At 34.8% G+C, this 17,455-nt stretch overlaps 1 protein-coding gene across 4 annotated transcripts in view; it reads right to left on the bottom strand.

Moving 5' to 3' along the window:
* PTPN4 (protein tyrosine phosphatase non-receptor type 4) overlaps positions 1-17,455 on the bottom strand; it is a 152,297-nt gene that overhangs the window by 89,207 nt on the left and 45,635 nt on the right. For all 4 annotated transcript variants that reach the window (XR_004319755.1, XM_032479295.1, XM_032479296.1 and 1 more), the window contains one exon: positions 3,088-3,195. Coding sequence is in view for 3 of the 4 variants with exons in the window: in XM_032479295.1 (XP_032335186.1) it covers positions 3,088-3,195 (108 nt within the window). In the remaining variant the exon portion in view is untranslated. The remainder of the gene's footprint in view (positions 1-3,087; positions 3,196-17,455) is intronic.

Consider the following 17,455-nt stretch of genomic DNA (forward strand, 5'->3'; position numbering starts at 1 on the left):
ATGGCACTGTAACTCACTCTGGGGACCAAAAAAAAGCAAACATACTACTCATGATGCACATGAGTAATACAATGTCAAGGCTCTGATGACTATCATGCTGATAAAGGCTGCTAAGGGACAGCCACCTTTAAGTGCTTATAAAATTAAATTATGGATAATGAATTACAATCATGTTACTCATTATTTTGTTCACTCATTCAATACACATTTAGTGAATACTACTACTACATAAGACATTCTAAGAGCTAAAACTATGATAAACAGGTTTTAAAAGAAAGGAGAATAAATTTCAAAAAGTCAAAGCTTTTCTTCAAGTAAATTTGTTTGTTGCACTGGAACTAATTGCCAAGGAAGATTCCAAAGCAAGGAACAGTCAACTATGATTGTGTGTTTGTTATGTATAAATCTACAATAAAATGCTAGGTGCTTTTTTAGTTTATCAATTATAAATCCAATTAAATTAACTTCTGTATCTATGTGCCTACGACAATATTAATTCTGATCCTCTAAAACTAATATATATCATATACATAAAATATATATTCAACATACACATTTACACATACTATACATATGTATATATAACATAGATTAAGCTTTAAGATGGAAAAACTCTGAACTAATAAGAATTGACAAGGATTAATTCTTTAGGAATATTACCAAATTCCTTTTGATCACTGTGGCAATTTTATTGCATTATTATCTCCTCTCCTCTAGATGTTCTTTTTTGTAAGTCCTGTGTGTCTATGTTATTATCTCTTGGGAAACAACACTTTGTCATAGAGTCAGATAGGTATGAATTTAAATCCTTTCTCAGCTATTTAATTACCTATGTAATTAAACAAGTTTTGTAAGCCCCAGTTTTTCATCTTTAAGAGAATTTTAATGATACTTTCATAAAATTATTGTAAGAATTTGGTTTACTAAGAAGCACAATAGATTTTTCATAAATGTTATTCCCTTTCTCCTTTCTCTTTTTAGAAATGGCATCTTTTTCTCTCAGTCCATTAATTATCCTCAAATTCTTGATAAGTTTCATACTGACTATCAGAAATGGGACAATAATTACATTTGTATTCTAAAGGTCCTTCCTTAGACATGTTTTAGTATTTCACAGATTGTTCTGAATGTTTAAATACTGAAGTTGTAGTGCTGTGGAAGGGACTTGCAGGGGAAGTTAGGAGATCCAAGTCTAGTCCCATTAATGCCACCAAGTAGATTGGGTTTTATCTCCTTGGATTGTGGTAATTTCTTATAAAAAATAAAGGTAGTAGACAAAATAATCTCTTAGGCTTCTTTTGCATCTTTAAAATTATATTTGGGGAGAAGAATTATTTTGGATCATTAGCAATTGTTCCTTTGGACCTGGGAATGTATCTTATTTGGGAAGGAATGCTCAAGACAGAAAAGTAAAACAAAGTAAGAAAAAAGTAGTAAATAACAAAAAGATCAGCCCAGCTCAAAATACCTCTGCTTCCTCACATTTATCCTGCTGTAACTGTTTTAGAGTAGAAATGCCTTCTTATATACAAATTTATGTGATAAGAATTTTTATTTCTTGTAATATATGTGATCTCAATATTAGTCCTTCTAGAAGACTTTCTCAAGAATGATCGTTTTTCATACTCATGGGAGTAACTATGGTGATAAGTAGCTGGTCTCTTTATCCTTTGCTGTCTTGTCACTTCTCCAATCAATCTAAAGACTGGCTTATATCAAGAGGATCTGACCTATAAGTGTCAGCAAGATAAACTAAGAATTATTTATTTTTTAAATCTCAATATTGCACATAGTGATGTGCAGCAGACACCTTTCAGGTATTTGTCTGGTTAACAATTCACCTTCCTGTGAAAGGTTGCATGACACTCATTTCTACTTACTTCCATTTTCACATGTGTTTATTTATTGAGAAATAACACGATTCCTCTAGACCCTTGGAACAGCTCAAGTCATCTGGTGAAGTCATGATAGTATGAGGAAAGTTTGTTTTTATTTCAGTTCAGTACAAAAGGATTTATTTTCACTAAGACTAGCAGGCCCTTGCTTTATTTTATCCACATCATCCTAGTAGTTTTTCACACAAAATCAGTAAGTAACACCAAGAAAAGTAATATTTAACATTTCATATTTACTTCCCACTAACCATTTATTCAGACACATAGGATCCTAACCATTAGAGAAAAGGAGAGCAAGAACAAGAGATAGAGAGAAGCCCCACTTTTCTCATAAGAGTTATTTTTATTTTCAATAGCCATTCTTTAACAAAGCCTTAGAAACTGATTTCTAAAGCACTGATTCAGAGAACCATTTCTTCAGCCTCCCAGTTTTTCTCAACTACACAAAATGCTTCCTTTGAAATACTCATTCTCCTTTACTACTTAAAAGGATATCAATTCTTTTGTGAAAAATCCTGACTGTATAACCATATAAATTTACAAAGAATTCACTACTTGTTATTCATCACATGCTATCTTTTATTTCTACGATGTGATTTTTTCCAATAAAAAGAACCATTATTACATTTACTGAGGAATTAGTTAACAGTCTAAGGAACTTAATAATTAATGCCCAAGAATTGTAGACCTCGATGTTTAATCTCTATCTCATTTGGAAGGGTCTCCTTTAAATCTTCCTAACTGGAAAAGTTATAATTTAATAAATTATGAAATTTGGTTAGAAACAGCTTGCCATGAATGCCACAAAAAACTAATTTCATCTTAATTCAGGCTAAAGATTCCAAGTACATTAATATTTTAAAATATTTTAAATATCTACTTCAATATTTTAATATTAACATTTTAAACTTTATGCCCAATATTCTCTCCAAGAAGCATGAATTAGATTTACCTGTCAGTTGTCTGAGACATACAGAAAAAGAAACTGACATAATTATGAAAACCTTAAGTAAATAACCTAACAGATTAAAACATCAGGAAAATGAGGTTCAAAGACAAACGAATTACCACTAATCATTTAAATTAATTTTTTTTTTAAATCACGAAATCAGTGAACATTATAAATCAGAATGGACTTATTATGAAGAGAGAAAAACTGAAATGACAATGACAGACAACAGCTTAAACTCACTGGGTTATCTGTGGAATCATCAGCCAACTGTAAGCCAAAATAGTCACGCTCAGTCAAATCAAGATGCTTGAAGACTATATCCAACAGAACTTGCCCCTGATCTTGTTTCTGGAAGAAAAATAAAAGGAAATTGAACTGATAGGCAATATACTTTCAGATTTTTAAACACTTGGACTTTTTTCCTATTTTGGTAAGTCAGCAACTGTTTCCATATAAATGACTTTGTTGAGTATAAACACTCCACATGTTACATAGTACTTTAAAAAGTCTGACTTTTAGGCAAACTGGTTCAAAGAGTACATAGTAAAGATAAACATACAGGAAAACCTCTGATTGAAAATGCCTTCTGCTTTCAAGCTATTATCATGGTATTTTTGTAATTTCACATTGTTGCCACATTAAACTAATGTATATATCCGTATCATTTGTCTTACTGTTTTTATTATCTTTAAATTATGACTACAAAGTGACATATTTGACTAAATACAATTTAAAATTTGTGTGTGTGAAATAAATAATGTCACATAAAGGGAAACATAAACAGTGAAAATTATTTGTAGCAAACTGATAATTATTTTAATTATAAAACTATACAGAGAATTTTAGAAAAATATATCATCTTAACCTCACACTAATTTTATCATGTAGGCATTATTTATTATCCTACTGCTTTAGTAAGAGTAATTATAACTTCCCTAAGTCCCATAGCTACTAAGTTGTGGTACAAAGGGAATGACTAGATAATTCTCTAAAAAGAAATGTAACTAATAAATAAAACATGGAGAAACTATTAACATGTACAGCAGTAAAAGAAATCAAAGTGGAAAACTATAATGACATGTTATGAGCAAATAACAATCCAAAAAATAAAATCCAATGAGTAAGATAAAAAAAATACGTAATGCTGCTCACATTGTAGGTAATCATAAGCTGTTGGGAAAGCACTTTGGAAATATTACACAAGGGCAGTAACAATAATGACTACTTTTGGCACCCTAACCTGAGTGAAAAATAAAATTCAATATTGGGAGAAATAGCTATTCATACCAATATGTTCACTGCAGTATTACTTATATGAGACAAGTATTAGGAAAACAAGTTAGTAAATAATGGTGTATTTTACAACTAAGTTTTTCTCTCATTAGTTATAGAAGTTTGGTAGCTTTAGCTACTAGTTAGAACCAAAACTCAGAGCTGAAACGGTAAGGACATATATTTTTTTCATACAGTGGAAAGTAGAGAGAACAGATTCTAGAGTTGGCTAGTTCAGCAGATGTGAGATGTAATCAGGTGCCAGGTTTCTTTCCATCATTCTTATCTGCATTCCTGGTGTTGGCTGCATTTGTAAGCGGTTAGTAAGATGATCATAGCAATTTCAAAATTCATATCAATACATGACAATGTTCAAAAGAACAACCTTCCATGCAAGGTTAACTTACAAAGAGCTTCCTTGCATGTTTCAGTGGGTCAAATAGCTATTTGCAAAACTCATCAATGGCAGGAAATATGTGTTTCAAACAGTGCTTCAAAATGATGGTCACCATCTGAATAATCTGTGAAAATTTTTTTGTCTTGATGCAACTCACCTCCTCCACCCTTCTCCCATTCTCATTAAATTGGCCCAGGATGGAGAGCAAACATTAGTCTTTTTAAAATGCTACTAAGGTAAGCCTAATATTGTTCTAGAGACAAGATGGAATAGATGAATTTCTCCCTAATACTTCCAGCTAAGTTAAACAAACAACAACAAAACAAATTAAAAATGCTTTTAAACTCTGAAAGGTAAAAGAATGTAGCAGCCTAGCTAGAGAACTCCATGAGCTTTCTTTCCATTTCTTTTTACTGAGGTAAAATTCATAGAATATAAAATTAACCATTTTAAAGTGTGCAATTCAGTTGCACTTAGTACATTCACAATATCTTGCAATCATCAGTTCTACCTAGTCGCAAAATACTTTCATCACACCAAAAGAATACTATATCTATTGCCCCAGGCCGTGACAACCACTCATTTGCTCCCTGTCTCTATGGAAATACCTATTCTGAATATGACCTTCTGTATCTGGCTCTGCTCACATAGCATACTGTTCTCAAGGTTCAATGCTGTACCATGTATCCACATTTAATTCCTTTTTATGGTTAAATAATATTCCATTATACGGATATATCACAATTTGTTTATTAGTTGAAGGACATTTGCACTGTTTCTACCTTTTGGGTACTGTGAACAAGCACTAGGGTACAAGTATCTGAGTATCTGCTTTTAGTTCTTTTAGGTACGTACATAGAACAGGAATCGATGGATCATATAGTAATTCTGTTTAACTTTTTGAGGAACCACCAAACTCCTTTCTACAGCAGCTATACCATTTACATTTCCAACAGCAAGGTATGAAGGCTATCATTTTTCCACATCCTTGCAACATTTGTTATTTTCTATTCTTTTGATTAAAGCATCCCAGTGGGGACTGGGAAGATTTCCAGTCAACATGGTAAAGCAGTAGGACTATGAGCTCGCCTCCTCTCACAATCACAGCAAAACCACAAATGACTGATAAACAACCACTGATTAAAAAACGACAGGAACCTATCAAAAAACGACCCTCTTCAAATGGCAACATAAAGAGGGAAGCAGAGCAGGACAGTACAATGAGCACACTTGTGATATAATTGGGTCCCAATACCCTCCCAGGGTGGATGACCCACAAGCTGGAGAAAAATTATATTGCAGAGGCCGTCCCATGGGAGTGAGAGCTCTGAGCCCCACATCAGGCTCCCCAGCCTGGGGGGTCAAGCACTGGCAGGAGCCCCCAGAGCGTTTGGTTTTAAAGGCCAGAGGGGCTTAATTGCAGGAGCTCCAGAGGACTGAAGGAAACAGAGACTTCATTCTCTTAAGGAGTGCACATAGAATCTCATGTGCTCCAGGACCAAGGGCAAACAGTGATTTCATAGGAACCTAGGCCATGCCTGCCTGCTGGTTTTGGAAGGTCTCCTGGGGAAAAGGAGGGCAGCTGGACATAAAAGCTGGTGGAAGACATTCAGGGAGTATTCATCTACACGAGCTTTCCTGGAGGCTGACATCTTGCTTAAGTCATTACTGCCAAGACCTGGCCCCACCCAAAAGCTTGTAGGCTTAAATTCTGGGATACCTCAGACCAAACAATATACTGGGTGGGAACACAGCCCCACCCATCAGCAGACTTCCTGAGCCCACAGATGCTTCTAGACATGCCCCTGCGCACCAGAGGGCCAGGAACTAGCTCAATCACCAATGGGCAGGCACCAACCCCTACCACCAGGAAACCTGCACAAGCCTCTAGCCCAGCCTCACCCACCAGGGGGCAGACACCAGAATTAAGAAAACAATGATCCCACAGTCTATGGAAAGAGTCTGCAAACACAGGCCAGAATCTACCCTGTGCCTAGCTGGACCTTGGCCTTTGGGTGGCAAGAGGGGAGTACACTGCTGGGATGCACAGGACGTCTCATACAGAGGAACACTTCTCTGTATGTAACATAACTAACCCACATAAAAATACAAATAGAAATTTAGACAAAATGGGGCCACCGAGAAATATGTTACAGGCAAAGGTACAAGATAAAATCATGGAAGAAGAATTAAGTAATGAGGAGATAGGCAAGCTACCTGAGAAACAGTTTGGAGTAATGATTGTGAAGATGATCAGAGAACTTGGGAGGAGAATAGATGCACAGAGTAAGAGGTTAGAAGTTTTTAGCAAAGAGTTAGAAAATATAAAAACAACCAGAGTTGAAGAATACAATTACTGAAATGAATAATACACTAGAAGGAACCAAGAGCAGACTAAATGAGGCAGAAGAATGGATCAGTAATCTAGAAGACAGAGTAATGGAAATTGCTACTGCAAAACAGAAAAAAGAAAAAAGGATGAAAAGAAATAAGGATAGTCTAAGAGACCTCTGGGACAACATGAAGCACACCAATATTAGTGTTATGGGGTCCCAGAAAGAGAAGAGAGAGAGAAGGGACCTGAGAAAATATTCCAAAAGATAATAACTGAAAACTTTCCTAACTTGGGAAAGAAAACAGTACAGAGTCCCATACAGGATTAACCCAAAGAAGAACATGCTGAGGCACACAGTAATCAAACTGACAAGAATTAAAAATAAGGAGAAAGCAACAAACAATATATAAGGGAATCCCCGTAAGGTTATCAGCTGATTTTTCAGCAGAAACTCAGCAGGCCAGAAGGGAGTGGCATGATATATTTAAAGTGCTGAAATGGAAAAACCTACAACCAAGAATACTCTACCCAGCAAGGCTCTCATTCAGATTTGACAGAGAAATCAAAACCTTCACAGATATGCAAAAGCTAAAAGAATTCAGCACCACCAAACCAGCTTTACAACAAATGCTACAGGGAATTCTCTAGGTAGAAAACAAAAGGCCACAACTAGAAACAAGAAAATTGGAAAATGGAAAAGCTCACCAGTAAAGGCACACATACTGCAAAAGTATGAAATCATCCACACACAAACATAGGGAAGTTAAAAGACAACAGTAGTAAAATAATCTGTGCCCACAATAAGCAATTAAAGGATACAGAAAACAATTAGATGCAAAGCATGATATCAAAACCAGTAATCATGAGGGGAAGAGAGTATGAATACAGGGTATCTAAAATGTATTTGAAATTAAGAGGTCAGCAATTTAAAACAATCATGTATATACAGACTTCTATACCAAAACCCCAACAAAATACTAGCAAATCGACTCCAACAATGCATTAAAAGTATTATACACCATAATCAAGTGGGATTTATCCCAAGGATACAGAATTTTTCAATATCTAAAACTCAATCAATGTGATACACCACATTAACAAACTGAAGAATAAAAACCATATGATTATCTCAATGGATGCAGAAAGAGCTTTTGATAAAATTCAAAATCCATTTATGATAAAACTCTCCAGAAAGTGGATATAGATGGAATATACCTCAACATAATAAAGGTCATTTATGACAAACCCACAGCTAACATCATACTCAATGGTGAAAAGAGGAAAGCATTCCCTCTAAGATTGGGAACAAGGCAAGGATGTCCTTTCTCACCACTTTTATTCAACATAGTTTTGGAAGTCCTAGCTACAGCAACAGAGAAGAAAAAAATTGAAAGGAATCCAAATTAGAAAGATGTAGTAAAACTGTCACTGTTTGCAGATGACATGATACTATACATAAAAAATCCTAAAGATGGTACCAGAAAATTACTAGAGCTCATCACTGAATTTGGTAAAGTTATAGGTTACTAAACTAATATACAGAAATCAGTTGCCATTTCTATACACTAACAATGAAATATCAGAAAAAGAAATTAAGGAAACAATCCCATTTATCATCACATCAAAAAAAAAAAAAAAAAAAACCAAAAAACCTAGGAATAAAACTACCCAAGGAGCAAAGGACTTGTACTCCAAAAACTATCAGACACTGATGAAAGAAATTGAAGATGACAAAAATAGATGGAAAGGTATACTGTGTTCGTGGACTGGAAGACTCAGTATTGTTAAAATGGCCATACTACCCAAGGCAATACATGATTCAGTGCAATTCCTATTAAATTACCAATGACTTTCTTCACAGAGCTGGAACAAAAAAATGTAAAAATGTGTATGGAAACACAAAGGACCCCAAATAGCCAAAAGAATCTTGAGAAAGAAGAACAGAGCCGGGGGAATCTTGTCCCCTGACTTCAGACTATACTACAAAGCTACAGTGATCAAAACAGTATGATACCAGCACAAAAACAGACACATAGATCAATGGAACAGAAGAGAAAGCCTAGAAATAAACCCACACACCTAGGGTCAACTAATCTATGACAAAGTAGGCAAGAATATACAATGGAGAAGAGATAGTCTCTTCAATAAGTGGTGCTGGGACAACTGGACAGCTACATATAGAAGAATGAAATTGGAACATTCTCTAACACTATGTAAAACAGAAACTCAAAATGGATTAAAGACCTAAATGTAAGGCTGGATACTCTAAAATTCCTAGAGTATAGAAGCAGAACACTCTCTGACATGAATTGCAGCAATATTTTTTTCAAACCAGGTCCTAGAGTAAAAGAAATAAAGGCAAAAATAAACAAATAGAACTTAATTAAACTTAAAAGCTTTTGTACAGCTAAAGATACTATAAACAAAATGAAAAGACAGCCCACAGAATGGGAAAAAATATTTGCAAACAATGCAACTGACACAGGACTGATTTCCAATATTAAGCTCATTCAACTTAATTAAAAAAAAAAAAAAAGTAAGCAACCCAATCAAAAAATGTGCAGAAGACCTAAATAGACACCTCTCCAAAGAAGACATCCAGATGGCCAACAGGTACATTAAAAGATGCTCAATATTGCAAATTATTACAGAAATGCAAATCAAAATTATGAGGTATCACCTCCTACCAGTCAGAATGGCCATCATTAAAAAGTCTACAAATAATAATGCTGGAGAGGATGTGGAGAAAAAGGAACCTCTCCTACACTGTTGGTGGGAATGTAAATTGGTGCAGCCACCATGGAGGACAGTATGGAGATTCCTTAAAAACTAAGAACAGACTTACCATGTGATCCATCAATCTCACTCTTGGCCATATATTTGGAGAAAAGTATAATTCAAAAAGACACATGCACCCCAACGTTCACAGCAGCACTATACAATAGTCACCACATGGAAACAACCTAAATGTTATATATGTACAATGGACTATTACTCAGCCATAAAAAAGAATGAAATAATGCCATTTGCAGCAACATAGACTGGTCCTAGAGATGATCATATTAAGTGAAGTTAAGTCAGACAAAGACAAATATGATGTCGCTTATATGCGGAATCTTATAAAAAAGATACAAATTTAGCTTATAAACCAGAAATAGATTCACAGACGCAGAAAACAAACTATGGTTGCCAGAGTGGAAGGGGTGGGGATTAGAAGCCTGGGATTAACAGACATACATTACTGTATATTAAATAAACAAGGACCTACTCTATAGCACAGGGAACTATATTTAATTTCTTGTCATGAGCTGTAATGGAATAAAGAATCTGAATTATATATATACACACACATATATATATATATAACTGAATCACTTTGCTGTACACCTGAAACTAACATTATAAACTGACTACACTTCAATAAAAAATAAGAATTTAAAAAAATTTTACAAAACGATCCCAATGGTAATGAGATGTTACTTCACTGTGGTTTTGATTTGCATTTCTATAATAACTAACGATGTTGAACATTTTTTCATGTGCTTGTTGGCCATCTGTGTATATCTTTGGAGAAATGTCTAATCAAGTCCTTTGCCCACTTTTAAAAACTGGGTTGATAATCTTTTTGTTGTTGAGTTTTAAGAGCTCTTTTTATATTCTAGATGTTAGACCCTTAACAGATAACATGATTTGCAAATATTGTCTCCCATTTCAAAAGTGTTTTTTTCACTTTCTTTTTTTTTGACATTCTTAACATGTTTTATTATATTGGCTAGAATGCTCTAAATGCAGAAAAGCTTTTGAAAAAAATCTTCAATTCCCAACCCCTTAAAAAGGTGTGTTGAACCAGGAGAAAAAGAAAAATAAATAAAATTAATCATCTGGACAGATACAAAACAGGATGCCTCAGTTCCTCCCATATCCCCAAGCTGCTATCTGGTGATGAAGAACTCTCAGAAAGCAGGGTGTTTTTCAAATTCATTGCATAAGATCTCACCAGTGTAAAGAACCAATAACAACACTGATCTGGTGCCTCTGCTTACTCTTTGCAGACCATATTTTAAATTTCTAAGGTGTAATTATACATTTTACAAGCATTTGTGAGATATGTAATATCTGTGTTCATATCCCACATGAGTCAAGCTAAAGGCTTTCTAAATACTGTGTATGGCACTAGAAACTTCATGCTGCATCAAATCAGTTATCAGTATTAAGCTACTCGAATCTGTAATGAAATATCATAGGCAGACATTTACTGAAAACCAATATAAAAACCTGGCCCAGAAAGACTAGAACAGAAACAGGCAATTTTCTTGATTTAAGATGGTCAAAAGTGTGCTGTTTTGTTTAAAAAAAAAAAAAAAAGCTGTGCACACTGTTTAAGATAAGTATGTATAAGAAGTCTTTTTGGGTGTGCTGACTTTATCATGACAACTCTAGTTGATTCTTTATGAAGGGTTGGGAATACTCATCTTCAGCAGCACATGAGAAATAAACTCTGGAAAAGGCAATTTCTGGGGTTTAGGAAGGACCGTATTCTGGGAAGTACTTCAGAGGAAAGGACTATAATTCTACGATTATAACCAGGAAGGACTGTAAGACTTCAGGAGATGCTTCAGCTTCTTCTAGATTTTGAATGTCGAATAAGCCACTGAAGTGTGATATCTGTATTACCCTTTTCTTCACAAGAAATTGAATAGCAGCAAATCTCTCTACCCTGAATAGCAGACAGATTCATTTTTTCAATTAGCTCTTTCTCATCCAAGACATTAGGAAGATCTCTCTTGCTTCCAAGAACTAGTATTGGAATTCCTTGTAACTGTGGTTTATCTAGAAGATTATGTAGTTCATTTCAAGAGGATTCTCTCTTTTCACGATCTGCAGCATCTATCATGTAAACAACAGCCCTGACTCCTCTGCAGTATCGTTCCCACATGCTCTGGAAGCAGGGCAGTCCTCCTATGTTCCAAATCTTTATTGTGATGTTACCTTTAGCTACTTTCGTCAAGTTGAAGCCCACTGTGGGTATCATATCTTTACTGAATTGACCTGATGCGATGACATTGACAAAGGTGGTGTTGCCCAAGTACCTGATGCGATGACATTGACAAAGGTGGTGTTGCCTAAAGCGTCAACTCCATCTCCTCCTTCCAGAAGAGCAAGCGCAACCAGTCCAGCAGGCGGGAGCTGAGTGCAGCATGATGGCAGCCAGGAGGGAGGACGGACCGGCAGGTGGGTGAGCGAGTGGGCGGGCGGGCAGGGGTGGTGATGGTGTCCACAGGAGCGGGCCTCAGCCCAGATCCCCCCAAATGGCTCCTGGGCCCGGCATGACGCTCATTTTTTTTCACTTCCTTGATCATATACTCTGATACACAGAAGTTTTAAATTTTTGTGAAGCCCAATTTAGTCATTTTTTCCTTTTGATGCTTATATTTTTGGTGTCACATCTAAGAATTCATTGCCAAATCCAAGGTCATGAAGAACTGCCCATGTATTTTCTTCTAAGTTTTATAGTTTTAGCTCTTACACGTAGTTGCTTCTGCCTTTTTGGACTTATTTTTGTATATGGTAGGTATATACCTTGGTAGGGGCACAATTTCATTCTTTTGCATGTGGACTCCAGTTGTCCAAGCATTATCTGTTGAAGAAACTATTCTTTCCCCACTGAATGCTCTTAGTAACTTTGTTGAAAAATCTGTTGACCATAGATGTGTGGGTTTATTTCTAGACTCAAAATCATGAGTTTTCTTTTTACCTCCCACATACCATACACTTGATACTAGAGAATCCTACAACACAGAAATACCAACATGCCTAATGGAAAGAGGCCAAGAAAAGCCTGCTTTCTAAGCAAATAACCAGAAAAAGGTTATCTAAGAGGATAGAAACCTTCCTGACATCGCTGACTCTAATCCTGCCAAACCCAATGGGAGAAAACTGAGACTGCCTCCAACAGTGCCATGGATATCAAGTAGGGAGCCTAGAGTTCCATATGCCTCCCGGTACTAGCTGGCATCAAGCGGAAAGCCTGGTCTTCTACTGTCTGCCAACCAACAGCAAACTGCAATACGTAATACCACCTCAGGGGTGGTATCAGCAAAAGCTGAGTGCGCAGTCTGAACCTCAGCCTAGTGGTAACAGGCAGTGCTCAGATTCCTCATTGGGTTGGTGACAGAAGAAGCTACTGAAAACAAAAGAAAAAGGAAAAAATCCTGAAAGCAACTAGATTCAAGTATCCAGGTGAACCTCAATCAAAATGAATCCAAATAAATCTACCCCAAGATACAACATAATGAAACTACTAAAAACAAAAGAAAAAGGAAAAAGTCTTGAAAGCAACTAGAAAAAGAACTTACCTATACGGGATGACAATTCAATTAGAATAAATTTCTCACCTGCAACCATAGGAACAGAAGGAAGTGGTACAACATTTTCTAGGTGCTGAAAGAAGAGAACTATCAACCCAGAATTCGCTAGTAAGAGAAAATATTGTACGGCAATTAAGGGTAAATAGTAACATTCTCAGAAAAAAAGAAAATTTAAAGGAATTAATCACCAATAGACCAATACTGAAAGAATGCCTAAAAGAAGTTCTCCAACCAGAAAGGAAGTAATAACATGAAGAAAGTCAGAAAAACAGAAAAGAAGGAAAAGCAGGTTATCTGGCTCAAGAGTCTATGCTTATAGCCGCTATACAATACTTGGCTTCAAAGAATAACTTTGCTGTTGTCAACAGTGGAAGACTATATTTATTCTTCCATCTGAAAGAGAAATTATTTAAACTGACAATACACAATTGCTTTATATAGCCTATTTAAAAATACCAACTTCCTTTTCCAGCAATATGCCACACTAGAATAAACTAAAAACTCTCTGTAACAAAATCCCTAGAAGTGCTGGATAAGATGTACTAATTCTTTTGATTACATAGCTAAGCTGAAAAGAAATCTCCACGATGGAGAAAAAAGAAATAGAAAACCTAAGCAGTTGGGTGTAAACTGTGCAAAGGCTGCACATGGAAAGGGTTGTTAAAGAATAAACAGTCTAGGTTTATCACTCACAGGTGGGACAATGAGTAGAACAAGGGCTCAAATAAGGTGAGATATAGAACTAAGACTTAACCATTAAAAGCCCAGACTGGACAGCAACATTCTAATGAAAGGTAAACTAGAGAAGAAAACAAAAATCTTCCCACCAGCCCAGGATGAGACCAAAGAAGTTTCTCTGCCTCCACCTGGAATATGGATGAAGAAGAAAATTCTCCCCTGAAAATTCACAACCACAAGGCTGCCCTCACGTGGGTCTAAAGTTTGCTATTACACTATTGTTTGTAGAACCCCAAAGGTGAAAAACTACGATAAAAAATTAACCCTGGCTAAAAAACCAAACATTTCTCAAGGAACATATCCTTAACCCAGACTACAGATGACTCCCCAAAGTTAACGTTTATCTGAAGACAAGGTCATAATCCAAAATTATAAAACATAAGAGGAATCCAGAGCAAGTCAGCAGAACTGGATGACATCCCTCTAGAACTTCAATTAATAGAACTATAGAGACCATAAACTTAAAATGATTAAATATATTAAAAATATAAAAGGATCTGCTGTATCCAATACAATAAAGCTAAAAAATGAAGACAGTATAAATTGGTAAAGATAGATCAAGAGACCATTAGAATAGGAGAAAGCACCCAGAAAACAGATCCACACAAACTTTATTTACAACAAAGTAGTATTAAAAAGCAGTAGGGAAAGGAAGGCCTCTTCAATAAGATGGCAAGGAGCCAACTGGATATGCACATGGAAAGAATAAAACTTAACCAAAATCAAAACTTCACCATGCCCTAAAATTATTTATAGATGGAATGAAAAGATTAATAATACACAAACCTTCAATAAGGCTAAATAAGAACAATGAAAAAAGCAAATTAACAATAAAAAATATAAAAGGAAACAGAAACACAGAAAGCATACAGACCCACAACAATGAAAGAAAATCAGTAAGTAGTTTAAAATACCACACATAAAAGACATTAGACATATAGTTTTACCAAATCTGTGAAATTCTAAAAACCTCCAAAGAACACACATACCAAACTATCCCAAAGAACAGAAAAACAGGGAAGGTTATCCATTTACTCTTATGATTTCAATTCAAGAGGGAATAACAGCAAAAGACCATATTAAGCAAACCAGACTAATAAACAGAGATGCAAAGATATCAAATAAACTATTAGCAAACTAATTTGAATTTGGCCTCACGGGAAAAAAAACCCCCAACAAACAAGACTTGTGGAGAATTTAACATCAGAAAAGCTATACATGTAAGTAATAATTTAACATTAACAGAATAAAGGAGAAAAACATACAAATAATCTCCTTACACAGGGTGGGGGAAGTGAAATGAAACCGTATGAAAACAAATTTTGATTCCTAGTGCACATTATACTGAAAAATTCGAGACAAATTTAAAGCACAATTATAAAATTTCTGGATGGAATTATATGAAAATATCTTCACATTTTCCTAGTAGGAAAAGTTTTCTTACAAAAAGATCCCAAAGTATGAACAATAAAAGAAAAAAAGTAGGTAAAACTGACTACAGCAAAATAAAAACTTTCTGTGCAAATTAAGATACCATAAACATGACTTCTATTTCTGACAACAGAGGAGATTATAAACTCTAGAAAAATCCTTCCAAATACAATTAAATTACTAGGTAAAATATTTTTGAAAAAAAAATGTTGCTTTAATCTGTTACTGAGCTAGTATTAAAAGAAAAAAAGGTAGAAACAAAGATTCAGAACAAAGTGAAGTCAGGAAGCCCAGCTATTCAGAAATGCTAAAGTCAGGTTCTAGCCTTAAAATTTCTAGCTTCTACTTTGACCACAGGATATATATAGGAATCAGAAGTGATCCCAGAGTCTCTTTAGGATGGAATTATAACAAGAGACCCATAAACTTTGTACTGGCTACACTTTCAGAGTAAAAGTGAGTAACAAAAAAATCATGCCATGCAGAATGGCACTGAAAAACAAAACAAGAAATAAAAAAGTAAAAATAAAGGTTAACTATCTGGTCATAATTCATGCTACAATGTAGTCTGAGAACCCCAAGTTAAAAAATAAACTTAAAAGTGGTCCTGGTGTGACAGTGCCACCAGTTGACTGGAAAAAGCAAATAAAAAGCCTTCTCTGGAGGAAATCAATTATCAACCATGACTCAGAGATTGGTAGAGAGCATATAAAAAATGACCCAGCTATATGCTGTCTCCAAGAAACTCCAGATATAAAAATACGGGTAGGCTCAAAGTAAATGATAGAAAAGATATACCAGGTAAAAATTAACCAAAAGAAAGGAGGCGTGCCCATACTGATATTAGATAAAACAGACCTCAGAGAAAAAATATTACCAAAGAGGACATTATAGAAAGATGAAAGGGTCAATCCATTAATAAGATTTGGCAACCCTAAATGTGTATGTACCAAAACAATCTTGAAAGAGAACAAATGTTGGAGAACTCACACTTTCCAATTTCAAAACTTACTATGAAACTACAGAAATTAAAACAAAGTGGTATTCACACAAGGATAAACATTAGAATAGAAGAGTATAGAACTGAGAGTCCAAAAGCAATATTTTACATTTATTATGAATTGGTTTGTGGTATCATGGGTATCAAGACAATTCAAATGAGAATGAACTATTTTTACCAAAAATGGTGCTGGGAAAAGGGGATATCTACTGTACATGTAACAAAAGTAGAAAGAGAAGATTAGAATCCATCAAAGATCAAAACTTTTGTGTTTCAAAGGATACCATCAAGAAAGTGCAAAGACAACCTATGGAATGGGAGAAAATATTTGCGAGTTATATATCTGATAACTGACTTGAATCCAGAATATATAAAGAATTCTTTCAACTCAACAATAAAAAGGGAAATAATTTAAAAATGGGCAAGGGATTTGAATATTCTTCCCAAAAGATATACAGAGAAAAAATATTGTATAACCCTACCTATATGAGATGTCTAGAATAGACAAATTCATAGATTTGGAGGTCAGAGAAAGTGGAGAATTAGTGTTTAATGGTTACAAAATTTCTGTTTGGAGTGATGAAAAAGTTTTGAAATAGACAGTGGTAATGACTGAACAACAGTGTGAATATAATCAATGCTACTTAATTGTACACTTCAAAATGAATCAACTGGTTAATAAAGTTTATGTTTTATATGTATATTACAATATTTAAAAATTAATATTGTAAATATCAAACATATACCAAAAACTCCACTGAATTATAAACTTAAAAAAGATGAACTGTATATTTTAAATGTGAGTTAGAATTCAATAAGGCTGTTAAAAAAACAGTATAAAAAAGCTGAAAGATCCTATAATGAGAAATTGATAAATCTTCCCACCTAACAGAAGATTTTAGCAAAAGGAAACCAAATTACTAACAAACTAAAGCATGAGGTAAGAGCTAGAAACCTAAATGATCAACAATTACATGGGGTAAGAAATCATATAAATAACACAAAAAGCAGAATGAAGAGGTAATAGTGGACATTCTTGTCTTGTTTCCAGTTTCAAAGGGAAACTT

Source organism: Camelus ferus, chromosome 5, assembly GCF_009834535.1.
Source record: "Camelus ferus isolate YT-003-E chromosome 5, BCGSAC_Cfer_1.0, whole genome shotgun sequence".
NCBI classification, from domain to species: Eukaryota; Metazoa; Chordata; class Mammalia; order Artiodactyla; family Camelidae; genus Camelus; species Camelus ferus.